An 18,684-nucleotide genomic window follows, 5' to 3' on the forward strand; every position below is an offset into this window, starting at 1 on the left:
AATAAGTTTTGAGCTCTGATTGAGGTTGGGAAAGGAGGAGTGAGATAGATTGGGAGATAATGAGAAGGAGAGATATACATAGTGTTAAACATTTCTTTAGAGCAAACTATACAAAATTTGTCTAAATGAAATCTTTAGTTATATTCAACTAGGAGCCTTCATATCAGTAGGGTTTTAAAAAGTGTATATATTTCATGAGTGAATTTATTTCTCTATAAAACTAAATTGTTTTTGAAACACTAGTTTGAATTTTTATTGTCTTAAGAAATATATGGATGCACTTATAAGTTTCATGTTCCTTTTTCTTTAGGAGACTGAACTATCCAATCTCAAAAATGAACTTTGTTCTGCTAAGAAACAACTTGAAATAGAAAGAGAAGAAAAAGTAGGTTTTGTGGCATTATAGATAAAGTAACTAATTTTAAGTTTTAGGTGTAATTTAAGTTTTTATAAACATGTCATATTAGAAAATAATATGATAAATTTGAGTAAGGATTAAAAATATAATTTTCCCCATTAGCTTTTATTTCAGAAGTATTTAGCATATTCCCTTGTTTAAATATTAAAGACATATAAATATAAGTATACTTTAAGAGTAGGCGAGCTTTCAGATATAAATATTTGAGAAATATTATTTCGTATATTATAAAGTACTTATGTATTTGGATGTGTTTTTTAGCTATTGATCATGTTCCAGAAAAAAAATAATGCCTTATATTTGTATAGTGTTTTGGAATTTACAAAGTGAATTGACTCGCACTTTAAAATGACAAATACTTTTTTTTTCTTTCTATATGACAGCTCACTGTGCTGAGTATACTACTTATATATAATTTAATCTTTATAACAGTTCTATAAACAATACTTATTATTATCTCCATTTTTATAGAGGTTAGCTTATTTATTCAGGATCACATAATAAAAAAATAGAATGGCTTAGAATTCAAATCTAGGTTTATTTTTCATGATTCCAAATCCTCCTCCCTAATCACTCTGCAGCATGCCTAGGTAACACGCAATTTCAATTTCAAACCTCTGTGCATTTGTTCACTTTGTTTCCTGCATTTAATTTCTTTCTTCCTTTCTCCACCTATGGAAAACTTCACATATCTTTTATCTTGCAAAGGTGAGCTGACTGTATATAAGTATTCTCATAGTATTTTGCTCTTATATTAAAATAGTTATGTCACTCTGTGCCCCATTATATTTCAAGTTCCTCAAGGGCTGGGGTTATGTCTATTTATCTTTGTCTTTCCTTTATTTGAGCATAGTGCTTCGAAAATTTTCTGTTTTCGACAAATGTTTGTCAAAGAAATGACTAAGTGGCTTTTACTCCACCTGCGATTGTAGCATACATATTTACCTTTATCCTACTGTTTTAGTAAAAGAGGAATAATACTTCCTTGTATTAAACCACTCCTAACGTTCTTTCTTCTAGGTTCTTTTTCCAATTTTATTGAGATATAATTGACAGCACTGTATAAGTTAAGGTGTACAGCATGATTTGCCTTACATACATTGTAAAATGATAACCACAATAAGTTTAGTTAGCATCTATCATCTCATATAGATTAAGAAAAAGAAAGACAAAGAAAAAAAAGGTTTTTTCCTTGTGATGAGAACTCTTAAGATTTACTCTCTTAGCAACTTTCAAATGTACCATACAGTAGTGTTAATGATAGTCATCATGTTATACATTACATCCCTAGTACTTGTCTTATAACTGGATGTTAGTGCCTTTTGACCACCTTCATCCAGTTCCCCATCACCCCAAACCCTGCATCTTGTAACCATAAATCTAATCCTCTTCTCTGTGAATTTAGTTGTGTTTTGTTTGTTTTTTAAGATTCCACATATAAGTGATATCATATAGTATTTGTCTTTCTCTATTTCAGTTAGCATAATGCTCTCAAGGTCTAACCATGTTGTTACAAATGAAAGGATTTCCTTCTTTTTACACCTGAATAATACTCCATTGTATATATATACTGCACTTTCTCTATCCATTCTTCGTCTATGGACACTCAGGTTGTTTCCATGTATTGGATGTTGTGAATAATGCTACATGGGGGTGCAAATACCTCTTCAGCATAATAATTTCATTTCCTTTGGATGTAGTCTCAGAAGTAGAATTGCTGACTTGTATGGCAGTTCTATTTTTAATTTTTTGAAGAATCTTTATACTGTTTTCTGTAGGGGCTGAACCAATTTACCTTCCCATCTGTAGTGCACAAGGGTTCTTTTTCTCTGCATCCATGCCAGCATTTATCTCTTGTTTTATTTGATAATAGCCATTCCAACAAACATGAGGTGATATATCTAATAGTACTTTTGATTTGCAGTTCCCTGATGATTAGTGATGTTGAATACCTTTTCATTTACTTGTTGGCCATTTATATATCTTCTTTGGAAATATGTCTACTCAGGTCCTGTGCCAATTTTTAAATTGGATCGTTTGGCTTTTGGCTATTGAATTTATGAGTTCTTTATATGTTTTTGACATTAACCCTTTATCACATATATGGTTTGCAAATATTTGGCAGTGTTTTGCATAGTTGGGGAAGCTAGGTGCTTACTTTCCTGGTCTCACTTTTCCCCATGGGAAAAATTGCTGACTTAACAGGTTCTCTCTGGGAGCTGTGTTGTACTGTCTTGGAAGAGGGGGTGATGTGGGTAAAATGAAACCATTCTTCTTATCTTCTTCAGTGTGTTGAATCTGGGATTTATTATTTTTTTTGCTCTAATGGTGTGCTGGAAGTTCTCTTTTGGACTCCAGAACTTCCACAGAGGTATTCTCATCTATGGATTATAGTCAAAATCTGTGTTCTTGATGGGGAGGACGGTAAACACGCCTATTCTGCCATTTTGCTGAAATCACTCTCCCCTTTTTCCTAATGTAAGCATTTAGTACTAAAAATTTCTCTCTCAGTACTGCTTTAGCTGTGTCCCGTATGTTTTGATATGTTGTGTTTTGTGTTCATTCAGTTTTTTTTTTTACTTCTTTACTAGACTTTTGAAATGAAAGGTTAGCCCTACTTTTCATGTCTCTAAAGACTTTTTTTTTACATCTTTATTGGAGTATAATTGCTTTACAATGGTGTGTTAGTTTGTGCTTTATAACAAAGTGAATCAGTTATACATATACATATGTTCCCATATCTCTTCCCTCTTGCGTCTCCCTCCCTCCCACCCTCCCTATCCCACCCCTCTAGGTGGTCACAAAGCACCCAGCTGATCTCCCTATGCTATGCGGCTGCTTCCCACTAGCTATCTATTTTATGTTTGGTAGTGTATATATGTCCATGCCACTCTCTCACTTTGTCACAACTTACCCTCCCCCCTCCCTATATCCTCAAGTCCCTTCTCTAGTAGGTCTGTGTCTTTATTCCCGTCTTACCCCTAGGTTCTTCATGACATTTTTTTTTTCTTAGATTCCATATATATGTGTTAGCATACGGTATTTGCCTTTCTGTTTCTGAGTTACTTCACTCTGTATGACAGACTCTAGGTCCATCCACCTCACTACAAATAACTCAATTTTGTTTCTTCTTATGGCTGAGTAATATTCCATTGTATATATGTGCCACATCTTCTTTATCCATTCATCCGATGACGGAAAATTAGGTTGCTTCCATCTCCGGGCTATTGTAAATAGTGCTGCAATGAACATTTTGGTACATGACTCTTTTTTTTTTTTTTTTTTTGCTGTACGCGGGCCTCTCACTGCTGTGGCCTCTCCCTTTGCGGAGCACAGGCTCGGGACGCGCAGGCTCAGCGGCCATGGCTCACGGGCCCAGCTGCTCCGCGGCATGTGGGATCTTCCCGGACCAGGGCACGAACCCGTGTCCCCTGCATCGACAGGCAGACTCTCAACCACTGTGCCACCAGGGAAGCCCCACATGACTCTTTTTGAATTATGATTTTCTCAGGGTATATGCCCAGTAGTGGGATTGCTGGGTCATATGGTAGTTCTGTTTGTAGTTTTTTAAGGAACCTCCATACTGTTCTCCATAGTGGCTATACCAATTCACATTCCCACCAGCAGTGCAAGAGGGTTCCCTTTTGTCCACACCCTCTCCAGCATTTATTGGTTCTAGATTTTTTGATGATGGCCATTCTGACCAGTGTGAGATGATATCTCATTGTAGTTTTGATTTGCATTTCTCTAATGATTAATGATGATGAGCATTGTTTCATGTGTTTGTTGGCAATCTGTATATCTTCTTTGGAGAAATGTCTATTTAGGTCTTCTGCCCATTTTTGGATTGGGTTGTTTGGTTTTTTGTTATTGAGCTGCTTGTAAATTTTTGAGATTAATCCTTTGTCAGTTGCTTCATTTGCAAATATTTACTCCCATTCTGAGGGTTGTCTTTTGGTTTTGTTTATGGTTTCCTTTGCTGTGCAAAAGCTTTGAAGTTTCATTAGGCCCCATTTGTTTATTTTTGTTTTTATTTCCATTTCTCTAAGAGGTGGGTCAAAAAGGATCTTGATGTGATTTACGTCATAGAGTGTTCTGTCTATGTTTTCCTCTAAGAGTTTGATAGTTTCTGGCCTTACATTTATGTCTTTAATCCATTCTAAGCTAATTTTTGTGTATGGTGTTAGGGAGTGTTCTAATTTCATACTTTTACATGTACCTGTCCAGTTTTCCCAGGACCACTTATCGAAGAGGCTGTTCTTTCTCCACTGTACATTCCTGACTCCTTTATCAAAGATAAGGTGACCATATGTGTGTGGGTTTATCTCTGGGCTTTCTATCCTGTTGCATTGATCTATCTTTCTGTTTTTGTGCCAGTACCATAGTGTCTTGATTACTGTAGCTTTGTAGTATAGTCTGAAGTCAGGGAGCCTGATTCCTCCAGCTCCGGTTTTCCTTCTCAAGATTGCTTTGGCTATTCGGGGTCTTTTGTGTTTCCATACAAATTGTGAAATTTTTTGTTCTAGTTCTGTGAAAAATGCCAGTGGTAGTTTGATAGGGATTGCATTGAATCTATAGCCTGCTATGGGTAGTAGAGTCATTTTCACAATGTTGATTCTTCCAATCCAAGAACATGATATATCTCTCCATCTATTTGTATCATCTTTAATTTCTTTCATCAGTGTCTTATAATTTTCTGCATACACGTCTTTTGTCTCCTTAGGTAGGCTTATTCCTAGATATTGTATTCTTTTTGTTGCAGTGGTAAATGGGAGTGTTTTCTTGATTTCACTTTCAGATTTTTCATCATTAGTGTATAGGACTGCCAGAGATTTCTGTGCAGTAATTTTGTATCCTGCTACTTTACCAAATTCATTGATTAGCTCTAGTAGTGGTCTGGTAGCATCTTTAGGATTCTCTATGTATAGTATCATGTCATCTGTAAACAGTGACAGCTTTACTTCTTCTTTTCTGATTTGGATTCCCTTTATTTCCTTTTCTTATCTGATTGCTGTGGTTAAAACTTCCAAAACTACGTTGAATAAGAGTGGTGAGAGTGGGCAACCTTGTCTTGTTCCTGATCTTCGTGGAAATGCTTTCTCTTTTTCACCATTGAGGATGATGTTGGCTGTGGGTTTGTCATATGTGGCCTTTATTATGTTGAGGAAAGTTCCCTCTATGCCTACTTTCTGCAGGGTTTTTATCATAAATGGGTGTTGAATTTTTTCGAAAGCTTTCTCTGCATCTATTGAGTTGATCATATGGTTTTTCTCCTTCAATTTGTTAATATGGTTTATCACATTGATTGATTTGCGTATATTGAAGAATCCTTGAATTACTGGAATAAACTCCACTTGATCATGGTGTATGGTCCTTTTAATGTGCTGTTGGATTCTGTTTGTTAATATTTTGTTGAGAATTTTTGCATCTATGTTCATCAGTGATATTGGCCTGTAGTTTTCTTTCTTTGTGACATCCTTGTCTGGTTTTGGTATCAGGGTGATGGTGTCCTCGTAGAATCAGTTTGGGAGTGTTCCTCCCTCTGCTATGTTTTGGAAGAGTTTGAGAAGGATAGGTGTTAGCTCTTCTCTAAATGTTTGGTAGAATTTGCCCGTGAAGGCATCTGGTCCTGGGCTTTTGTTTGTTGGAAGATTTTTTATCACAGTTTCAATTTCAGTGCTTGTGATTGGTCTGTTCATATTTTCTATTTCTTCCTGATTCAGTCTTGGCAGATTGTGCATTTCTAAGATTTGTCCATTTCTTCCAGGTTGTCCATTTTATTGGCATAGAGTTGCTTGTAGTAATCTTTCATGATCTTTTGTATTTCTGCAGTGTCAGTTGTTACTTCTTTTTCATTTTTAATTCTATTGATTTGAGTCTTCTCCCTTTTTTCTTCATGAGTCTGGCTAATGGTTTATCTATTTTGTTTATCTTCTCAAAGAACCAGCTTTTAGTTTATTGATCTTTGCTGTCGTTTCCTTCATTTCTTTTTCCTTTATTTCTGATCTGATCTTTATGATTTATTTCCTTCTGCTAACTTTGGGGTTTTTTGTTCTTCTTTCTCTAATTGCTTTAGGTGCAAGGTTAGGTTGTTTATTTGAGATGCTTCCTGTTTCTTAAGGTACGATTGTATTGCTATATACTTCCCTCTTAGAACTGCTTTTGCTGCATCCCATAGATTTTGGGTCATCATGTCTCCACTGTCATTTGTTTCTAGGTATTTTTTTATTTCCTCTTTGATTTCTTAAGTGATCACTTCATTATTAAGTATTGTATTGTTTAGCGACCTCTTAGAACTGCTTTTGCTGCATCCCATAGATTTTGGGTCATCGTGTCTCCACTGTCATTTGTTTCTAGGTATTTTTTTATTTCCTCTTTGATTTCTTAAGTGATCACTTCATTATTAAGTATTGTATTGTTTAGCGACCATGTGTCTGTGTTTTTTACAGATCTTTTCCTGTAATTGATATCTAGTCTCATAGCCTTGTGGTCGGAAAAGATACTTGATACAATTTCAATTTTCTTAAATTTACCAAGGCTTGATTTGTGACCCAAGATATGATCTATCCTGGAGATTGTTCCATGGGCACTTGAGAAAAATGTGTATTCTGTTGGTTTTGAATGGAATGTCCTATAAATATCAATTAAGTCCACCTTGTTTAATGTATCATTTAAAGCTTGTGTTTCCTTATTTATTTCATTTTGGATGATCTGTCCATTGGTGAAAGTGGGGTGTTAAAGTCCCCTACTATGAATGTGTTACTGTCGATTTCCCCTTTTATGGCTGTTAGTGTTTGCCTTATGTATTGAGGTGCTCCTATGTTGGGTGCAGAAATATTTACAATTGTTATATCTTCTTCTTGGATCGATCCCTTGATCATTATGTAGTGTCCTTCTTTGTCTCTTGTAATAGTCTTTATTTTAAAGTCTATTTTGTCTGACATGAGAATTGCTACTCCAGCTTTCTTTTGGTTTCAATTTGCATGGAATATCTTTTTCCATCTGCTCACTTTCAGTCTGTATGTGTCCCTAGGTCTGAAGTGGGTCTCTTGTAGACAGCATATATATGGGTCTTGTTTTTGTATCCATTCAGCCAGTCTGTGTCTTTTGGTGGGAGCATTTAATCCATTTACATTTAAGGTAATTATCGATATGTATGTTACTATTCCCATTTTCTTAATTGTTTTGGGTTTGTTATTGTAGGTCTTTTCCTCCTCTTGTGTTTCTTGCCTAGAGAAGTTCCTTTAGCATTTGTTGTAAAGCTGGTTTGGTGGTGGTGAACTCTCTCAGCTTTTCCTTGTCTGTAAAGGTTTTAATTTCTCCATCAAATCTGAATGAGATCCTTGCTGGGTAGAGTAATCTTGGTTGTAGGTTTTTCTCCTTCATCACTTTAAATATGTCCTGCCACTCCCTTCTGGCTTGCAGATTTTCTGCTGAAAGATCAGCTGTTAACCTTATGGGGATTCCCTTGTGTGTTATTTGTTGTTTTTCCCTTGCTGCTTTTAATATGTTTTGTTTGTATTTAATTTTTGACAGTTTGCTTAATATGTGTCTTGGCGTGTTTCTCCTTGGATTTATCCTGTGTGGGACTCTCTGTGCTTCCTGGACTTGATTAACTATTTCCTTTCCCATATTAGGGAAGTTTTCAACTCTAATCTCTTCAAATATTTTCTCAGTCCCTTTCTTTTTCTCTTCTTCTTCTGGAACCCCTATAATTCGAATATTGTTGCATTTAATGTTGTCCCAGAAGTCTCTGAGACTATCTTCAGTTCTTTTTATTCTTTTTTCTTTATTCTGCTCTGCAGTTGTTATTTCCACTATTTTATCTTCCAGGTCACTTATCCGTTCTTCTGCCTCAGTTATTCTGCTATTGATCCGTTCTAGAGTATTTTTAATTTCATTTATTGTGTTGTTCATCATTGCTTGTTTCTTCTTTAGTTCTTCTAGGTCCTTGTTAAATATTTCTTGCGTTTTCTCTATTGTATTTCCAAGATCTTGGATCATCTTTACTATCATTATTCTGAATTCTTTCTCAGGTAGACTGCCTATTTTCTCTTCATTTGTTAGGTCTGGTGGGTTTTTATCTTGCTCCTTCATCTGCTGTATGTTTTTCTGTCTTCTCATTATGCTTATCTTACTGTGTTTGGGGTCTCCTTTTTGCAGGCTGCAGATTCGTAGTTCCCATTGTTTTTGGTGTCTGTCCGCAGTGGCTAAAATTGTTTCAGTGGGTTGTGTAGGCTTCCTGGTGGAGGGGACTAGTGCCTGTGTTCTGGTGGATGAGGCTGGATCTTGTCTTTCTGGTGGGCAGGTCCACATCTGGTGGTGTGTTTTGGGGTGTCTGTGGCCTTATTATGATTTTAGGCAGCCTCTCTGCTAATGGGTGGGGTTGTGTTCCTGTCTTGCTAGTTGTTTGGCATAGGGTGTCCAGCACTGTAGCTTCCTGGTCGTTGAGTGAAGGTGGGTGTTGGTGTTGAGATGGAGATCTCTGGGAGATTTTTGCTGTTTGATATTATGTGGAGCTGGGAGGTCTCTTGTGGACCAGTGTCCTGAAGTTGGCTCTCCCACTTCAGAGGCACAGCACTGACTCCTGACTGCAGCACCAAGAGCCTTTCATCCACACGGCTCAGAATAAAAGGGAGAAAAAGTAGAAAGAAAGAAAGAGGATAAAATAAAATAAAGTTATTAAAAAAAATAATTATTAAGAAAAAAAATTTTCAGTAAAAAAAAAAAAAACGGATGGACAGAATCCTAGGACAAATGGTGAAAGCAAAGCTATACAAAATCTCACACTGAAGCATACACATATACACTCACAAAAAGAGGAAAAGAGGAACAAATAATATATCTTGCTGTCAAAGTCCACCTCCTCAATTTTGGATGATTCGTTGTCCATTCAGGTATTCCACCGATGCAGGGTACATCAAGTTGATTGTGGAGATTTAATCCGCTGCTCCTGAAGCTGCTTGGAGAAATTTCCCTTTCTCTTCTGTGTTCGCACAGCTCCCGGGGTTCAGCTTAGGATGTGGCCCCGCCTCTGCGTGTAGGTTGCCTGAGGGCGTCTGTTCTTCGCTCAGACAGGACGGGGTTAAAGGAGCAGCTGATTCGGGGGCTCTGGCTCACTCAGGCTGGGGGGAGGGAGGTGCACGGAGTGCGTGGCGAGCCTGCGGCGGCAGAGGCCGGCAGGACGTTGCACCAGCCTGAGGTGCCCACCGTGTGTTCTCCCGGGGAAGTTGTCCCTGGATCTCGGGACCCTGGCAGTGGCGGACTGCACAGGCTCCCGGGAGGGGAGGTGTGGACAGTGACCTGTGCTTGCACACAGGCTTCTTGGTGGTGGCAGCAGCAGCCTTAGCGTCCCATGCCCGTCTCTGGGGTCCGCGCTGATAGCCGCGGCTCACGCCCATCTTGGAGCTCCTTTAAGCAGCGCTCTGAATCCCCTCTCCTCGCGCACCAGGAAACAAAAAGGGAAGAAAAAGTCTCTTGCCTCTTCGGCAGGTCCAGACTTTTCCTCGGACTCCCTCCTGGCTAGCTGTGGTGCACTAACCCCTTCAGGCTGTGTTCTCGCCGCCAGTCCTCTGCCTGCGATCCAACCGAATCCCGAGCCTCAGCTCCCAGCCCTGCCCTCCCCGGCGGGTGAGCAGACAAGCCTCTCGGGCTGGTGAGTGCCAGTCGGCACCGATCCTCTGTGTGGGAATCTCTCCCCTTTGCCCTCCACACCCCTGTAGCTGTGCTCTCCTCCGCGGCACCGAAGCTTCCCCCCTCCGCCACCCGCAGTCTCCGCCTGCGAAGGGGCTTCCTAGTGTGTGGAAACCTTTCCTCCTTCACAGCTCCCTCCCACTGGTGCAGGTCCCGTCCCGTCCCTATTCTTTTGTCTCTGTTTATTCTTTTTTCTTTTGCCCTACCCAGGTACGTGGGGAGTTTCTTCCCTTTTGGGAGGTCTGATGAGTTCTGCCAGCGTTCAGTAGGTGTTCTCTAGGAGTTGTTCCACGTGTAGATGTATTTCTGATGTATCTGTGGGGAGGAAGGTGATCTCCGCGTCTTACTCTTCGCCATCTTCCCCCTCTCCCCATTCAGTTCTTATAATTTTATTTTTCTTTGAGACTTCTTCTTTGACCCATTGATTATTTAGAAGTTTGTTTTCAAATTTTCATGTGTTCAAAGATTTTCCTGTTGTCTCTCTGTTACTGATTTCTAGTTTGATTCCATTATGGTTAGAGAATACAATCTTTATGAGTTCTGTATTTGTCTGCGTAATACTATAACAAAAATACCATAGATTGAATGGCTTAAACAACAAATATTATTTCTCACAGTTCTGGAAGCTGTAAGTCTGAGATCAGAGTGCCAGCGTGGTAAAGTTCTGGTCAGGGCCCATTTCCTGGCTTGAAGACAGTTACTTTCTTGCTATGTCCTCACATGGCTGAAAGAGAATGCTGGTCTCTTCAACTCTTTATGAGTACCAGTCCCATCGTGAGGGCTTCACCTCTATGATGTCTTCCAAACCCAATTACTTCTTAAAGGCCCTACCTCCAAACACCATTCCACACTGGGTGTTAAGGCCTTGATATATGAATTTTGGGGGGGTACAAACATTTAGTCCATAGCAGTTTTATTCTTTTAAATTTGTTGAGGTTCACTTTATGGCCCAGAATATGGTCTGTCTTGGTGAATGATCTATAGGTGCTTGAAACAAATGTATGTTATGCTATTGTTGGTGGAGTGTACTGTAAATGTCAATGAAACCTAATTAGTTAGTTGTGTTGTTCAGGTTTTATATATTTTTGCTGACTTTCTGCCTAGTAATTCTATCAGTAGCTGAAAGAGGGGTGTTAAAGTGCCCAACTTTGTCTGTTTCCTTGCTCAGCTCCGAAAGTTTTTAAAAACAGTTTCACTGACATATAATTTATGTACTATATAATCATCCATTTAAAGTGTACAATTCAGTGGCTTTTAGATATACTGACAGTTACTGAGAGTTGTGCCACCATCACTGCTACGTAGTTTTAGAATATACGTATCAACCCCCCAGCAGCAATTATACCTGCCCCTTGGCTCCCATCAACAAATTCACTAGCTCTAGTCAATCAGTGATCTACTTTCTATTTCTATAAGATTTACCTTTTCTGGATATTTCACTTAAATGAAATCATATAATATATGGTCTTGTTTCACTGAGCATAATGTCTTCAAGGTCCAACCATGTCCTAGCATATATCAGTACTACATTCCTTTTTATTACTGAATAATATTTTGTTATATGGGTATACTGTTTTATTTATCCATTTATCAATTGATGGAAATTTGGGTTGTTTCCATTTTGACTATTAAGAATAATGCTGTTAAGAATATTTGTGTACACGTTTTGTGAGGATATATGTTTTCATTTCTCTTGATTATATATGTAGAAGTAGAATTGCTGGGTAATATGGTGTCTCTATGTTTCATATTTTAAGATACTGCCCAACTGTTCTTTAAACCAACTGTACCATTTTGGATTCCCACTAGTAGTGCATGAAGGTCTCAATTTTTCCACAACCTCACCAATACTTGTTGTTGTCTTTTTTTGATATAATCATCCAGGTGGGTGTGGCATGGTATATCATTTTTGTTTTGATTTGTATTTATTTAATGCCTAATGATTTTGATCATCTTTTCACGTGCTATTGGCCATTTGTATATCTTTTTTGGAGAAATATCTATTCAGATACTTTGCGTATTTTAAAATTAGGTTACTTATTTTTTTCGTGTTGAGTTTTAAGAGTTCTTTATATATTCTAGATACAAGTCCCTTATCTGATATAAGATCTTTAAACATTTTCTCCCATTCTTTGAATTGTCTTTTCAGTTTCTTGATGGTATCATTTGTAGCACAAAGTCTTTAATTTTGATGAAATTCAATTTCAATTCTTGGGAGAAATCCTACTTTGTCATGACATATAATCTTCTTTGTATTCTGCTAGATTTGGTTTGCTAGTATTTTGTTGAGCAATTTTTGCACCTAGATTCATAACAAAGATTGGTCTGTAGTTTTTTTGTGATGATTTTTTCCTTAGGCTTCACATCTTTTTTTTTTTTTTTTTTTGCGGTACGCAGGCGTCTCACTGTTGTGGCCTCTCCCATTGCAGAGCACAGGCTCCAGATGCACAGGCTCAGCAGCCATGGCTCACGGGCTCAGTCGCTCCGTGGCATGTGGGATCTTCCCGTACCAGGGCACGAACCCGTGTCCCCTGCATCGGCAGGTAGACTCTCAACCACTGCGCCATCAGAGAAGCCCAGGCTTCGCATCTTTTAACCAACTCAGGCTGAAGCCCTGGAACCCATGTGTCTATCCAACAGGATAAGCTATAGTTATTCATTTTTGCCATTTTTCCAATCTCTCTTCCTAGCTGTATTTCCTCACGCACCAAATTTTATGAGGGAAAAGATAAGAATATCATGATTTGGTATACCTCACTTACAAGGTGATGAGAGGTGGACCCAGGGATAAGGACAAAATTCACGTGGTTTATCAGTGAATCTCATATTTTTTATGTGTTCTGCTCCTTCAGGGGAATCTTTTCTTCTTTTTTACATTTTGTCTTTTGACTTTATTTCTAATATGTTCTATTTATTGGCAAGGATAATTAATTCTATACGGGTATGGTTGTTATGCTTTTTTGTCCAGACTAGAGAGACCAAAATGATAAGATTTAGTCATTTTTCGTGCATTTCCTAGGCTTCTTTTTCTTGGACTGCCTGCTTATCCCCTCAGATTTCTTCTTACAAATTCAGGTATATTAGTGACAATTCTTCTCATTATTGTATGTGTTCACTTTCACCAATACCATGTAAGTAGTGATTAGGTTAGGAGACACATTGAGTCAAATCAGCACAGCTGTACTCTGTATCTTTCATGCTGAACCTTCACTAGAATCAGAGATTATGGCCTGGTATGGTATGTTTCTGTCGTTGAATTCATTTTTGCCGGTTCTTGACTACTTACATTTCCTCCCTGCCTTTATACTTTTTTGTTAGTGTAGGGAGAGGAAGATTTTATAATCTGCCTTCACTCTTCCACCTTTACCAAACAGTTTGACCTATTGTATCAGTTTTTTTTGGACATCTATTTAACTTTGTTATATATCTTTTCTGTTTGATCAATCATGAGCTGAAAGAAGGAGTTAAGCGTTTATTACTGTTATATTTCTCTTCTTTGTGAGTTCTCAACCAGTTTTGCTTTACATGTTTTGATGAATACTATTCATTGTGTAAAAGTTTATGCTAATTAATTGCTCCTTGGAAACTGTATCTTTCATCTTTGTCCTTTTTGCTTTGACGCCAGCTTTGCCTGATATTTATGTTGTGATCCTAACTTCTTTTTGGACTTGTTTGTCTTGTATGTTTTTGTCCATTTCTTATTAACCCTGATGGAGTCTCTAATCTGAGAGTCTCTTTCTTTAGTAGCTTATTTTTTCCAATAGTATTTATTGATACGATTTGTAGTTTTAAATTATTCTTGCATTTCTGGAATGAACTCCATTTGGCCATGAAGTATTTTTAATGTGATGCTGGATTCTGTTTGCTAATATTTTTACTTAGTACCTTCATATTGATATTCATAAGATAGAATGGTTGTAGTTTTACTTTTTTTAATCATGGTAAAAATATGTATCATTAAATTTACCATCCATCTTAACACTTTTTAAGTGTATACAGTTTAATAGTTTTAAGCATATACATATTGTACAATAGATCTCTAGAACTTTTTAATCTTGCAAAACTGGAAGTCTAAATCCATTAAACACTAATTCCCCTTCCAACCACCTTTTTTCTGTTTCTATGATTTTAACTACCTTTGATACTTCATATGAGTAGAACCATGCAGTATTTGTCTTTCTGTAACTGGATTATTTCAGTTAGTATAATGTCTTCAAGGTTCATCCATTTGTAGCATGTGACAGAATTTCCTTTTTTTTTTTTAAGGCAGTCTGATATTCCATTGCATGTATATACCACATGGATGAATATCCATTCATCTGTGATGAACATTTAGGTTGCTTCCACCTCTTGGCTATTGTGATTAATGGTGTAATTAATGAACATGGGTGTGCAAATGTCTTTTGGAGATCCTGCTGTGAATTCTTTTGGATATATACCCAAAAGTGGGATTCCTGGATCATATGGTAATTCTATTATTAATTTTTGAGGAACCACCATACAGTCTTCTGTAGCAACTGCACCATTTTACATTTCTGCCAGTAGTGTGCAAGGGTTCCGATTTCTCTGCATCCTTGCCAACACTTATTTTCTATTATTTTGATAGTGGTCATCCTCCTAAGGAGTGTGAGTGATAGCTCATTGTAGTTTTGATTTGCATTTCTCTTATAATTAGTGATGTTGGGCATCTTTTCATACGCTTGTTGGCCATTTGTATATCCTCTTTGGAGAATCGTCTATTCATGTCCTTTGCCCATTTAAAAATTATTTGGGTTTTTTTGGTTGAGTTGTGTGAGTTCCTTACATATTCTGGATATTAACCCTTATCAATATGATATATATTTTAATCATGCTTTTGCCATTTTATTTTACATTGCATATTAATATTTATTTTATTGTCTTTTTCTCTAAATTTTATGTGTGTGTATTTTTGGTTGATTTGGGACGTGTATATAGTTTTTTAAATTATTTTACTCGTTATCTTTATATTTTTAAACAGTATATCTAGCACTTTCTCCTACTGCCTATTCTTTTGCATATACAATTTTTATGTTTAATTATTTTACATTATCAGGATTAATAAAAACACATATTCTGTTCTGTAATCACAATTCCATTATTTAAGTTGAGCTCATGTTTTGTATGAAACTTTTTTTTAGTTTTCAATTTTGATCCTAGTCAATATGCCAATCCCGATTTTGACCTATTTTACATACCAGTTGGTATGAAGAAATTGTTGCCGAATGACAGTCTTAGCTTCCACTTAAAATAGGTTGGCTTTGTGAGACTGTACTAAATCACCTTTCCTATATCTTTCATCTCTTGATGGTGCCTTAATCTCTGCCTAGTGAGATGTGATATTTTGTATATTTGTTTACATTCTTGATATGGAAGGAGAGTTCTAAAGTCTTCCAATTGGTCCTTCCAAATATAAAAATCTCTCACTCTGTAGTCAGAACCAATATGGGGATTTTGCCACTTACTGAGTTTATCTGTTCAGCTGTATATTCAGGATCTAAAGAAATGACCACAGGATAGGTTTATGGTTCTATGGGCTCACCATGAGGTGGACTTGGATTAAGTGCTATTTATCACTTGACCCCAGTACACCTGCGCTCAAACTAGTGAAAAAATAATAACATTATGGGTTACAAGAACTGGTGTTAGCTAATAGTCAATGTCCAATTACCCATAAGTCTTAGTATTTATCTCAGTGCACATGGTAGTAGGAAGGATTCAGTATGAATTTGTGATATTATTGCAAAATCCTTCCACGATAGTACCAGGCTTTTGTTTAATTTAGAGGGTTCTAGGTTTGTAAATTTATTCAGGTCTGAAATTTGGGCACAGGGCTATCATATTCTACTCCTGTGCCTCAAGTCAATCCTCTCTTTGCCAGACCATATTACAGGCATTTTTTAGTTACTCAGATTAAATAGGTACCTTTGTGGACTGCCCATCACTTTGGTCTTAGGGAACTCATGATTAATTAGACACTAGCAAAGATACACCTTTGTATATGAGCTAATTCACACCTTGGAAACCCATGTTGTATTAGAACAGACTGTACTAAGATCTCCGGAGTAGCAAAAGTCAGAGTTGTAGAGAAAGTGCAGTTTTGGGAGGTGCTTTCTCCCTTCCATCCTCTAGAAGCCAAGATATGTATTCTGAGAATCAGTGTAATTTAGCCAGTTTAGAGGGTATACTTTATCCTAGAAGACAGCATTTCATCCCCATAGAGTAGACCCCAGTTGTGATAACTGAAGATCAACTATTGGTAGTTGATAGGATACATAATAAGAGCAGTGACTACTGTTACATCAGCTTATTGCCAGCTTCTTTCATGGTGAAGTGTGTTCTCTGGTTAGGAGCAGCACTTTAGGAGAGATACCATGGTGTACGCAGACATTCAGTGAGTGCAGGTATTGGCATAGGCATCATGGGCAGGCAAGGCGAGTTTGCCTAAAGTTGTGCTTATTGAAACTTTTTCTTCTCTGAGACCTTTAAGGCTCCTTGGAGCTGTAACCATTCTGTTTTCCAGATGATTGTCATATTAAAGGCATTGCACATATTCTTTTCTCTAGGCCAGGGTTAATTTTTCTTTTTTTCCCACTGAATACACATGCCCTAATCTCCAGCAAAATGTATTGTTTCCTGGAGTACTAGAGAAATGATGTATTATTTTGTACTCTTTTTGTACTTTGTTTTTCTCTCTCATACCTGTTTATCTCAAGTTGAAAATTGATTATTCAGTGTCCAACTGAATTGCTTTTCTCCATACACAGAGAAAAAGGGAATTCTGCCTCTAAAGGCTCACAATATTTTGGATCTCTTTGCAGCTCTTTACAGTTAGTTACTTGTATATACCCTTACTTTATAAGCTGATCCATCCACTTCATTTTACAAATGAGAAAACTGAGATTCAGTGTTTTAAAGGACTTAATGAGTCCACAGATAACTACTGGAGACAGATCAGAATTTTTAAAAAAGGTAATCAAAATCAAATAACATACCTTTGTAGAAAGGAACTAATTTGTTTTTCTTTTTTCTTTTCATTATTTTATAAGATTTAGAAGGCAGTATTCTTTGTTAATACTTCTTAGGAAAGATTTGATAATAGGAACAGTAATTTTTTATAATAGTAATGACTACATTGTATGTACTTGATATTCATTTTTAATAGGCAAACCTCAAAAGAGAGGCAAAAGAAAACACAGTTACTCTCAAAGAAAAAAAAGACAAGGTAAGAGTTTTATATAACTCTCATAGATTTCTTTATAACCATTTCACTTTCTAACATCTACTTAGTAAATTTTTTTGTTCATAAATGGGAAAATAACATCAAAAATATATCACACAGAAGATGTGGTACATATATACAATGGAATATTACTCAGCCATTAAAAAGAACAAATAATGCCATTTGCTGGAACATGGATGGACCTAGAGATTATCATGCTAAGTGAAGTTAATTCAGACAGAGAAAGACAAATATCATATGATATTGCTTATATGTGGAATCTACAAATGAACTTATCTACAAAACAGAAATAGAGTTACAGATGTAGAAAATAAACTTATGGTTACTAGGGGGTAAAGGGTGAGGGAGGGATAAATTGGAAGATTGGGATTGACATATACCCACTGCTATATAAAAATACATAACTAATAAGGACCTATGGTATAGCACAGGGAACTCTATTCAATACTCTGTAATGGCCTATATGGGAAAAGAATCTAAAAAAGACTAGATATATGTATATGTATAACAGATTCACTTTGCTGTACCCCTGAAACTAATACAACATTGTAAATCAACTATACCCCAATAAAAATTAAATATATATATATATATCACACAATTTCATTTCCAAAATTGTTTCTTTCTACTTATTAATTCAAAAGCATTAGCTAAAAAATTTCAAAGCATTTGTCATTTGGAAATTTAGAGATTTTATTCTTTTATAGTTTTTATTATAGCATTAAATTAGATACTTCTGTGTTTCTTGAGAAATTTCCAACATTAGGGGAAAATATTTCAATTAAAAATTCTAAAGCTCATGTTTAGATTGTGTTTAATTTTGAGGTTTGAGAGGGCTAAATAAATGACATCTTGCTCTCTTAAGTCTAAGCCAACTGAGAAAGGCAGTGAAAATCAACATAATATCTTTATTATTGACAAATAACATTGGACAGTGTGGCTTATATTTGAAGGCAATAGTTACTAAATTAAACAAGTTTATCTACTCTATCACAGGTAGAGCTAGACTGGGACAAGTGTACCTACTTGAATGGCCTGCTCTTGTAAAATGTATGGCATAGAGTAGAATGTGTGCTTCTTCTGGTACCCAAGAGGAGGAGTAAGGAAGGGGCTGAACTATATGTCCCCCGTTACTCCTTTCATATTCAACAATCCCATTAAGTCATTGCTGTTTCTCTAAGAAAGCAGAGAGAAGTTAAGAATGTTCCGTGTACATAGAAGGAAGCATCAGGTATGAGAAAGGGAGGTTATATTCAGCTTCTAATCCAGTTGGTAATATAGAATTATTACAGAAGAGTTTTATTGCAAATTT

General features: G+C 36.7%; 1 protein-coding gene across 2 annotated transcripts in view; it reads left to right on the forward strand.

Annotated features, from left to right (window-relative positions):
• Positions 1–18,684, forward strand: part of SYCP1 (synaptonemal complex protein 1) — a 148,755-nt gene that overhangs the window by 112,538 nt on the left and 17,533 nt on the right. Inside the window, exons 26-27 of one of the 2 annotated variants that reach the window (XM_065879621.1) lie at positions 311–385; positions 17,295–17,354. In XM_065879621.1, the coding sequence (XP_065735693.1) occupies positions 311–385; positions 17,295–17,354 (135 nt within the window). The remainder of the gene's footprint in view (positions 1–310; positions 386–17,294; positions 17,355–18,684) is intronic. The other variant, XM_065879627.1, reaches the window with a different exon arrangement.

This window comes from Phocoena phocoena, chromosome 1, assembly GCF_963924675.1.
Source record: "Phocoena phocoena chromosome 1, mPhoPho1.1, whole genome shotgun sequence".
Lineage (NCBI taxonomy): Eukaryota > Metazoa > Chordata > Mammalia > Artiodactyla > Phocoenidae > Phocoena > Phocoena phocoena.